We start from the raw sequence: 10730 nt of genomic DNA, 5'->3' as shown, positions 1-10730 counted from the left end.
GAAACGTGTGTTAACATTGCCAAAGCAAGTGAAGTAGATAGTAAACAAAAGTGAAATAAACAATAAATATTAACAGTAAACATTACACTCAGAAGTTTCAAAAGAATAAAGACATTTCAAATGTCATATTATGTCTATATACAGTGTTGTAACAATGTGCAAATAGTTAAAGTACAAATGGGAAAATAAATCAACATAAATATGGGTTGTATTTACAATGGTGTTTGTTCTTCACTGGTTGCCCTTTTCTTGTGGCAACAGGTCACAAATCTTGCAGCTGTGATGGCACACTGTGGTTTTTCACCCAGTAGATAAGGGAGTTTATCAAAATTGGGTTTGTTTTCGAATTCTTTGTGGATCGCTGTAATCTGAGGGAAATATGTGTCTCTAATATGGTCATACATTTGGCGAGGTTAGGAATGCAGCTCAGTTTCCACCTCATTTTGTGGGCAGTGTGCACGTAGCCTGTCTTCTCTTGAGAGCCAGGTCTGCCTACGGCTTTCTCATAGCAAGGCTATGCTCACTGAGTCTGTACATAGTCAAAGCTTTCCTAAGTTTGGGTCGTCACAGTGGTCAGGTATTCTGCCACTGTGTACTCTCTTTTAGGGCCAAATAGCTTCTAGTTTGCTCAGTTTTTTTGTTCTTTCCAATGTGTCAAGTAATTCTCTTTTTGTTTTCTCATGATTTGGTTGGGTCTAATTGTGTTGTTGTTGTTGTCCTGGGACTGTGTGGGGTCTGTTTGTGTTTGTGAACAGAGCCCCAGGACAAGCTTACTTAGGGGACTCTTCTCCAAGTTCATCTCTCTGTAGGTGATGGCTTTGTTATGGAAGGTTTGGGAATCGCTTCCTTTTAAGTGGTTATAGAATTTAACGGCTCTTTTCTGGATTTTGATAATTAGCGGGTATTGGCCTAATTCTGCTCTGCATGCATTATTTGGTGTTTTACGTTGTACACGGAGGATGTTTTTGCAGAATTCTGCATGCAGAGTCTCAATTTGGTGTTTGTCCCATTTTGTGAATTCTTGGTTGGTGAGCGGACCCCAGACCTCAGAACCATAAAGGGCAATGGGTTCTATAACTGATTCAAGTATTTTTAGCCAGATCCTAATTGGTATGTCAAATTTTATGTTCCTTTTGATGGCATAGAAGGCCCTTCTTGCCTTGTCTCTCAGATCGTTCACAGCTTTGTGGAAGTTACCTGTGGCGCTGATGTTTAGGCCGAGGTATGTATAGTTTTTTGTGTGCTCTAGGGCAACAGTGTCTAGATGGAATTTGTATTTGTGGTCCTGGCAACTGGACCTTTTTTGGAACACCATTATTTTTGTCTTACTGAGATTTACTGTCAGGGCCCAGGTCTGACAGAATCTGTGCAGAAGATCTAGGTGCTGCTGTAGGCCCTCCTTGGTTGGTGACAGAAGCACCAGATCATCAGCAAACAGTAGACATTTGACTTCAGATTCTAGTAGGGTGAGGCCGGGTGCTGCAGACTGTTCTAGTGCCCTCGCCAATTCGTTGATATATATGTTGAAGAGGGTGGGGCTTAAACTGCATCCCTGTCTCACCCCACGGCCCTGTGGAAAGAAATGTGTGTGTTTTTTGCCAATTTTAACCGCACACTTGTTGTTTGTGTACATGGATTTTATAATGTCGTATGTTTTTCCCCCAACCCCACTTTCCATCAATTTGTATAGCAGACCCTCATGCCAAATTGAGTCAGAAGCTTTTTTGAAATCAACAAAGCATGAGAAGACTTTGCCTTTGTTTTGGTTTGTTTGTTTGTCAATTAGGGTGTGCAGGGTGAATACGTGGTCTGTCGTACGGTAATTTGGTAAAAGCCAATTTGACATTTGCTCAGTACATTGTTTTCACTGAGGAAATGAACTAGTCTGCTGTTAATGATAATGCAGAGGATTTTCCCAAGGTTGCTGTTGACGCATATCCCACGGTAGTTATTGGGGTCAAATTTGTCTCCACTTTTGTGGATTGGGGTGATCAGTCCTTGGTTCCAAATATTGGGGAAGATGCCAGAGCTAAGGATGATGTTAAAGAGTTTAAGTATAGCTAATTGAAATTTGTGGTCTGTATATTTTATCATTTCATTGAGGATACCATCAACACCACAGGACTTGTTGGGTTGGAGGGTTTGTATTTTGTCCTGTAGTTCATTCAATGTAATTGGAGAATCCAGTGGGTTCTGGTAGTCTTTAATAGTTGATTCTAAGATTTGCATTTGATCATGTATATTTTTTTGCTGTTTGTTCTCTGTTATAGGGCCAAAAAGATTGGAGAAGTGGTTTACCCATACATCTCAGTTTTGGATAGATAGCTCTTCGTGTTGTTGTTTGTTTAGTGTTTTCCAATTTTCCCAGAAGTGGTTAGAGTCTATGGATTCTTCAATTACATTGAGCTGATTTCTGACATGCTGTTCCTTCTTTTTCCGTAGTGTATTTCTGTATTGTTTTAGTGATTCACCATAGTGAAGGCGTAGGCTCAGGTTTTCTGGGTCTCTATGTTTTTGGTTGGATAGGTTTCTCAATTTCTTTCTTAGGTTTTTGCATTCTTCATCAAACCATTTATCACTGTTATTACTTTTCTTTGTTTTTCTGTTAGAGATTTTTAGATTTGATAGGGAAGCTGAGAGGTCAAATATACTGTTTAGGTTTTCTACTGCCAAGTTTACACCTTCACTATTACAGTGGAACGTTTTGTCCAGGAAGTTGTCTAGAATGGATTGAATTTGTTGTTTCCTAATTGTTTTTTGGTAGGTTTCAACACTACTTTCCTTCCATCTATAGCATTTCTTAATATTATTCAGTTCCTTTGACTTTGATGCCTCATGATTGAGTATTGCTCTGTTCAAGTAGACTGTGATTTTGCTGTGGTCTGACAGGGGTGTCAGTGGGCTGACTGTGAACGCTCTGAGAGACTCTGGGTTGAGGTCAGTGATAAAGTAGTCTACAGTACTACTGCCAAGAGATGAGCTATAGGTGTACCTACCATAGGAGTCCCCTCGAAGCCTACCATTGACTATGTACATACCCAGTGTGCGACAGAGCTGCAGGAGTCGTGACCCGTTTTTGTTGGTTATGTTGTCGTAGTTGTGCCTAGGGGGGCATATGGGGGAGGGAATGCTGTCACCTCCAGGTAGGTGTTTGTCCCCCTGTGTGCTGAGGGTGTCAGGTTCTTGTCCAGTTCTGGCATTTAGGTCGCCACAGACTAGTACATGTCCCTGGATCTGGAAATGATTGATTTCCCCCTCCAGGATGGAGAAACTGTCTTCATTAAAGTATGGGGATTCTAGTGGGGGGATATAGGTAGCACACAGGAGGACATTTTTCTCAGTTGAGATCATTTCCTTTTGAATTTCTAACCAAATGTAAAATGTTCCTGTTTTGATTAATTTAATAGATTGAGTTAGGTCTGCTCTATACCAAATTAGCATACCCCCTGAGTCCCTTCCCTGTTTCACACCTGGTAGTTTGGTGGATGGGACTACCAGCTCTCTGTAACCTAGAGGGCAACCAGTGGGTCCATCTCCTCTATACCATGTTTCTTGTAGGATGACAATGTCTGTATTTCCGATTTCTTTGGTGAAGTCCAGATTCCTGCTCTTTAGGCCAAAGGCAGATGACCTCAGGCCTTGGATATTCCAGGATGAAATAGTGAAGGCTTTGTGTTCCATAAAGTGTTGTTGGTTGTGTGGTTTGGCCTCAGGCCAGTAATTGTGAGCAGAGCCTGCTGAGCATCTGGTACATGCCATTGGCTTGGGCTAGTGTAAGAGTGGGTGTTGGGCCTGTTTGCCTGCTCACGGCCTCTCCCTCTCTCTGTCTCTCTCGCTCTCTCTGTCTCTCTCGCTGTCTCTCTCTCTCTGTCTCTCTCTCGCTGTCTCTCTCTCGCTGTCTCTCTCTCTCTGTCTCTCTCTCTCTCTCTCTCTCTCTCTGTCTCTCTCTCTGTCTCTCTCTATCTCTCTTTCTATCTCTCTGTCTCTCTGTCTCTGTCTCTCTCTCTCTGTCTCTCTCTCTCTCTGTCTGTCTCTCTCTCTCTCTCTCCCCTCGTCCATGTCTTGTACAAACCCCTTAGTTCCCTCTCTCTCCATATGGAGAGTGTCATCCTGTCAACCTAATATCTGTCTCACGAACACTAATTAAACAACGATATTCATTAGACAAAATGTCCCCTCGTAAATGCACTCCATCATCTGCCTTGTCTTGTATCTTGTCACACACCTTCACACACACACACACACACGCACACGTGCGCGCACACAGCCTAGCGTGAAGTCACCATCTATACTATCATCCTTTTATCATATGTAGACATAGTGCTGTATAACTCCAGGTCTTTTATCATATGTAGACATAGTGCTGTATAACTCCAGGTCTTTTATCATATGTAGACATAGTGCTGTATAACTCCAGGTCTTTTATCATATGTAGACATAGTGCTGTATAACTCCAGGACTTTTATCGTATGTAGACATAGTGCTGTATAACTCCAGGTCTTTTATCATATGTAGACATAGTGCTGTATAACTCCAGGTCTTTTATCATATGTAGACATAGTGCTGTATAACTCCAGGTCTTTTATCATATGTAGACATAGTGCTGTATAACTCCAGGTCTTTTATCATATGTAGACATAGTGCTGTATAACTCCAGGTCTTTTATCATATGTAGACATAGTGCTGTATAACTCCAGGTCTTTTATCATATGTAGACATAGTGCTGTATAACTCCAGGTCTTTTATCATATGTAGACATAGTGCTGTATAACGCCAGGTCTTTTATCATATGTAGACATAGTGCTGTATAACTCCAGGTCTTTTATCATATGTAGACATAGTGCTGTATAACTCCAGGTCTTTTATCATATGTAGACATAGTGCTGTATAACTCCAGGTCTTTTATCATATGTAGACATATTGCTGTATAACTCCAGGTCTGATTATTGCATTATTGGTGTAAAACACTGTCATATGAAATCACCATAAAGACCAGCAGAATACACAGATTCCATTATAGAACAAAATGATTATATTATAGAATATAATTATAATTGAGTAAAACATTCCAGCCGTCATCAAGGCATATTGATTCCTATGGCTGACAGTGTGAGAATTTGTTATGTTCTGTAGAGTTGCTCTATCATCAGTGTGTGTGTGCCTGCATGCCTGCCAGTGTTTATGTGTTGTCTTGCTGTTTCTGTAGGCCTACAGATCAATCCTTCCATTTTTCATAATTGAGCTTCCAGTCCTCCCTGGCGTAGGAGTTGAACACTGTTTTCATTCCGTCTCCTTCAGGCTCTAGAACTCTACCTGCTCAGGTCACTGTGGTAACAGTTGGCATGACACCCGGTGTTTGTTGCCATGCCTCCATCCCCAGGGCTGTCACTCAGTTTTAGTCGCGGTGCTGCCTGGAGTCTTGTTTGTTGTCAAAAGTGTCAGAGAAGTGTGTGTGTGTGTTTTGTGTGTGTGTGTGTGTGCCACCCAACTGGACAAATAACCTTTTACCCTTCCACTCCCAGTCTCTCTCTGTCTGTCTCTTTCCCATCACTCTCTCCAGCTTTCTCCATACTTCTGCCTCTCTTGTTGAACTTGTCAATACTCTCCCTCCCTGTGCGCTCTCTCTTTCACTCTCTCTCTCTCCCTTGCCCGCCCTCTCTCTACCTTTCTCACTCAACCTTGTTTGGTGTTTCTTCTCTCACCCCCCCTCTCACCCCACCCCCCCTCTCTCTCCCTCTCTTCCCCTCTCTCTCCCTCTCTTCCCTCTCTCTCTCCCTCTCCTCTATGTGTCTCTAGTGGAAGCTTTTAGAATCTGACATATATTTCCACTTTCAACAACACCCTCTCTCCCTTTCTGGGAAGACCAAAAAATAAATAGATGTTTCCGCGAAAGTACTCAGCAAGTGCAAAATGACAGGCATGTGAACATCTTCCCCAAAATGTATTTAACAACGTATTGCTTTCCTCCTCTCCCTCCACCTCTCTCCCTTTTCCACCTCCACTCTCTCTTTCTCTCTACCACTGTCTCTTTATTGAGGAAAAATTTACTTACTGTGACTGTGAAATGTGGTTGTCTCACCTAGCTATCTTAAAATGAAGTCTCTCTTGTTCTTCTTCTCCTCCCCTTCCTCCATCACTCCCTCTCTCCCTCCCTCTCTCACTCCCTCTCTCTCTCCCTCCCTCCCTCCTTCCCTCCCTCTCCCAGGTGGTCTCTAAGGGTTTGTACCTGGGTGAGAAGGCCTATCTGAAAAGCAGCTGGAACATTCTGGATGGTTTCCTGGTCTTTGTGTCGTTGATTGACATTGTTGTGTCCATAGCGGGCGGGGCTAAGATCCTGGGGGTGCTGAGAGTTCTCAGGCTGCTCAGGACACTACGCCCTCTCAGGTAGGGAGGACTAACTGGAAAACACTGTGGAAATTAGATTTTGCTGTCTGAGGAAAACCTTTTTTTGTAGAAATGCGTTGCAGTATGTCGTGACATAGTAGGCTGATCTGTTCCAACCTGTATATATTTTTGTAAATAATCTTGTGAATAGTTCACTAACGTTTCACACACTCACTAAGAGACTGATGATGGAAATTGGTGTAATCTACATTTACATTTAAAGCATTATAGTGCAATGCAACTGTCTGTCAATGATGTTATTGTCAAATAATAGATCCATGTATTTCAGTGGACCTTTATCATGTCTCCTCACTCCCTAAATATAGGACTGATGCTGGAAATCCCTTACTTATTTTAGTTAGACCTTTTACTCTTGCTGGAGTATAGGCCACCAACAACAGTTTTCCATTGTATCTGGTCTGGAAATTAGCGTAATCTAAAGCATTATGGTGCAATGCAACTGTCTGTCAATGTATTTCAGTGTAACACTAGACCATCAGATTGATAACCCAAACACCAAAAAAGGTGATTGTAATTCCCACTATTTCTCTCTCTCTCAGGGACTCACTGCAGGCTGGACTTGGCCTATAGCATGTTGTATGCCCTAACCCTTTGTAACCATGGAGCTGTGTAACCTTGGAGCTTTGTAACCCTGGAGCTTTGTAACTCTGAAGGGGGTGCAGGCTTTTGTTCCAGCCCAGCACTTACACACCTGAGTGACCTGAATGATTATTTTACTAGGGGAATCAGGTTTGTTTGTGCTGGGCTGTGACAAAATCCTGCACACCTTGTGTGCTGTCCATGACCAGGGTTCCTGAACACTGGAATATATGTGCTAGCTGCACTCACTCTACTCAACGTTATACACTCCCAGTCAAACATTTGGACACACCTGCTCATCAAGGGTTTTTCTTTATTTTTGCTATTTTTTACATTGTAGAATAATAGCGAAGACATCAAAACTATGAAATAACACATATGGAGTCATGTAGTAATCACAAAGTGTTAAACAAATCAAAATATATTTATATTTGAGATTCTTCAAATAGCCACCCTTTGCCTTGATGACAGCTTTGCACACTCTTGGCATTCTCTCAACCAGCTTCATGAGGTAGTCACCTGGAATTCATTTCAATTAACAGGTGTGCCTTCTTAAAAGTTAATCTGTGGAATTTATTTCCTTCTTAATGCATTTGAGCCAATCAGTTGTGTTGTGACAAGGTAGGGGGGGTATACAGAAGATAGCCCTATTTGGTAAAAGACCAAGTCCATATTATGGCAAGAACAGCTCAAATAAGCAAAGAGAAACGACAGTCCATCATTACTTTAAGACATGAAGGTCAGTCAATACGGAACATTTCAAGAACTTTTAAAGTTTCTTCAAGTGCAGTTGCAAAAACCATCAAGCGCTATGATGAAACTGGCTCTCATGAGGACCACCATCGGAATGGAAGACCCAGAGTTACCTCTGCTGCAGAGGATAAGTTCATTAGAGTTACCAGCGTCAGAAATTGTAGCCCAAATAAATGCTTCACAGAGTTCAAGTCACAGACACATCTCAACATCAACTGTTCAGAGGAGACTTTGTGAATAAGGCCTTCATGGTCTAATTGCTGCAAAGAATCCACTACTAAAGGACACCAATAAGAAGAAGAGACCTGCTTGGGCCAAGAAACACGAGCAATGGACATTAGGCCGATGGAAATGTGTCCTTTGGTCTGCAGTCCAAATGTGAGATATTTGGCTCCAACCGCCGTGTCAGTGAGACGCGGTGTGGGTGAACGGATGATCTCTGCATGTGTAGTTCCCACCGTAAAGCATGGAGGAGGAGGTGTTATGGTGTGGGGGTGCATTGCTGGTGACACTGTCTGTGCATGGCTACCACGGCATTCTGCAGCGATACGCCATCCCATCTGGTTTGGGCTTAGTGGGACTATCATTTGTTTTTCAACAGGACAATGACCCAACACACCTCCAGGCTGTGTAAGGACTATTTTACCAAGAAGGAGAGTGATGGAGTGCTGCATCAGATGACCTGGCCTCCACAATCCCCCGACCTCAACCCAACTGAGATGGTTTGGGATGAGTCAGACGGCAGAGTGAAGGAAAAGCAGCCAACAAGTGCTCAGCATATGTGGGAACTCCTTCAAGACTGTTGGAAAAGACTCCAGGTGAAGCTGGTTGAGAGAATGCCAAGAGTCTGCAATGCTGTCATCAAGGCAAAGGGTGGCTATTGGAAGAATCTCAAATAAAAAATATATTTTGATTTGTTTAACACTTTTTTGGTTACTACATGATTCCATATGTGTTATTTCATAGTTTTGATGTCTTCACTATTATTCTACAATGTAGAAAATAGTAAAAAATAAAGAAAAACACTTGAATGAGTAGGCGTGTCCAAACTTTTGAATGGTACTGTACCTCCAAGTAGAATCACAGATGATGACCAGATTGATGGGAAGAAAATTACATTGCAAATACTCAAACCAGTCCTTTTTGTCCTTCTCTCTCTCTCAGGGTGATCAGTAGAGCTCCAGGGCTGAAGCTAGTGGTAGAGACACTCATCACGTCTCTCAAGCCTATAGGAAACATCGTCCTCATCTGCTGTGCTTTCTTCATCATCTTCGGCATCCTCGGTGTGCAGGTAGGACTACATCATTGTCTTCTCGGGTGAAGTTTCCCCTATGTACAGATCTAGGATCAGATTACCTTTCCTCAAGTCACAGCCTTTACTATTAGTGGGGGAAATGCTAAACTGACATCAGCAAATTCTTCTATTTTTGTTATTTTATAAGTCCATACAATAACACTTTATTGTACATCATAACAGTAGTTAGTTAATGTATAAGTCCAGCTTTATTGTACATCATAACAGTAGTTAGTTAATGTATAAGTCCAGCTTTATTGTACATCATAACAGTAGTTAGTTAATGTATAAGTCCAGCTTTATTGTACATCATAACAGTAGTTAGTTAATGTAAACTCAGCAAAAAAAGAAACGTTCCTTTGTCAGGACCCTGTCTTTCAAAGATAATTCGTAAAAATCCAAATAACTTCACAGATCTTCATTGTAAAGGGTTTAAACACTGTTTCCCATGCTTGTTCAATGAACCATAAACAATTAATGAACATGCACCTGTGGAACGGTCGTTAAGACACTAACAGCTTACAGAGGGTACGCAATTAAGGTCACAGTTATGAAAACTTAGGACACTAAAGAGGCCTTTCTACTGACTCTGAAAAACACCAAAAGAAAGATGCCTAGGGTCCCTGCTCATCTGTGTGAACGTGCCTTAGGCATGCTGCAAGGAGGCATGAGGACTGCAGATGTGGCCAGGGCAATAAATTGCAATGTCCGTACTGTGCGACGCCTAAGGCAGCGCTACAGGGAGACAGGACAGACAGCTGATCGTCCTCGCAGTGGCAGACCACGTGTAACAACACCTGCACAGGATCGGTACATCCTGCGGGACAGGTACAGGATTCATTTCACCGTCGCAGGACCAGACAGGACTGGCAAAAAGTGCTCTTCACTGACGAGTCGCGGTTTTGTCTCACCAGGGGTGATGGTCGGATTCGCGTTTATCGTCGAAGGAATGAGCTTTACACCGGAGGGTGGGTGCTAGGGCCATTCCCCCCAGGAACTTGCAGGTGCCTTAGTGGAAGAGTGAGGTAACATCTCACAGCAAGAACTGGCAAATCTGGTGCAGTCTATGAGGTGGAGATGCCCTGCAGTAAATGCAGCTGGTGGCCATACCAGATACTGACTGTTACTTTTGATTTTGACCCCCCCTTTGTTCAGGGACACATTATTCAATATATGTTAGTCACATGTCTGTGGAATTGTTCAGTTTATGTCTCAGTTGTTGAATCTTGTTATGTTCATACAAACATTTACACATGTTAAGTTTGCTGAAAATAAACGCAGTTGACAGTGAGAGGACATTTCTTTTTTTGCTGAGTTTATAAGTCCAGCTCTATTGTACATCATAACAGAAATGTGCTGTCTTGTCCATTTCTCCATGCCTCACATCTGACTCTGTTTAAGACGTTTTGTGAAGGTGAAAACACGTTTGATTTGATTTGATTTGACTTTGTCTGTCCATTTTTTATGTAACTTCTTCCCTTTAATCTTCTCTATTCATCATTTTCCCCTTCTCTTCTCTACATGGTCTATCCACTCAGTCCATCTGAGGTGTGTTATTATGCTACTTCTCTGATGTCTCTTTTCTCTCTGATCAGAGTAGTCTGATTGAACTGTGATAACATCTCACTCAGGAAGAGAATCCGTACTGTCTGTCTCTTTTCCTAGGTTTTCTAAAAACACTGTTGTGTACACTGTTCAC

General features: G+C 42.2%; 1 protein-coding gene across 1 annotated transcript in view; it reads left to right on the top strand.

Annotated features, from left to right (window-relative positions):
• Positions 1 to 10730, top strand: part of LOC121553878 (voltage-dependent T-type calcium channel subunit alpha-1I-like) — a 174478-nt gene that overhangs the window by 114882 nt on the left and 48866 nt on the right. The window contains exons 23-24 of the mRNA XM_045227043.1: positions 6206 to 6384; positions 8902 to 9028. Of these exons, the coding sequence (XP_045082978.1) occupies positions 6206 to 6384; positions 8902 to 9028 (306 nt within the window). The remainder of the gene's footprint in view (positions 1 to 6205; positions 6385 to 8901; positions 9029 to 10730) is intronic.

This window comes from Coregonus clupeaformis, chromosome 18 (assembly GCF_020615455.1).
Source record: "Coregonus clupeaformis isolate EN_2021a chromosome 18, ASM2061545v1, whole genome shotgun sequence".
Lineage (NCBI taxonomy): Eukaryota > Metazoa > Chordata > Actinopteri > Salmoniformes > Salmonidae > Coregonus > Coregonus clupeaformis.
The sequence above is the reverse complement of the archived record's forward strand: the minus strand, read 5'-3'. Positions and strand labels throughout refer to the sequence as shown.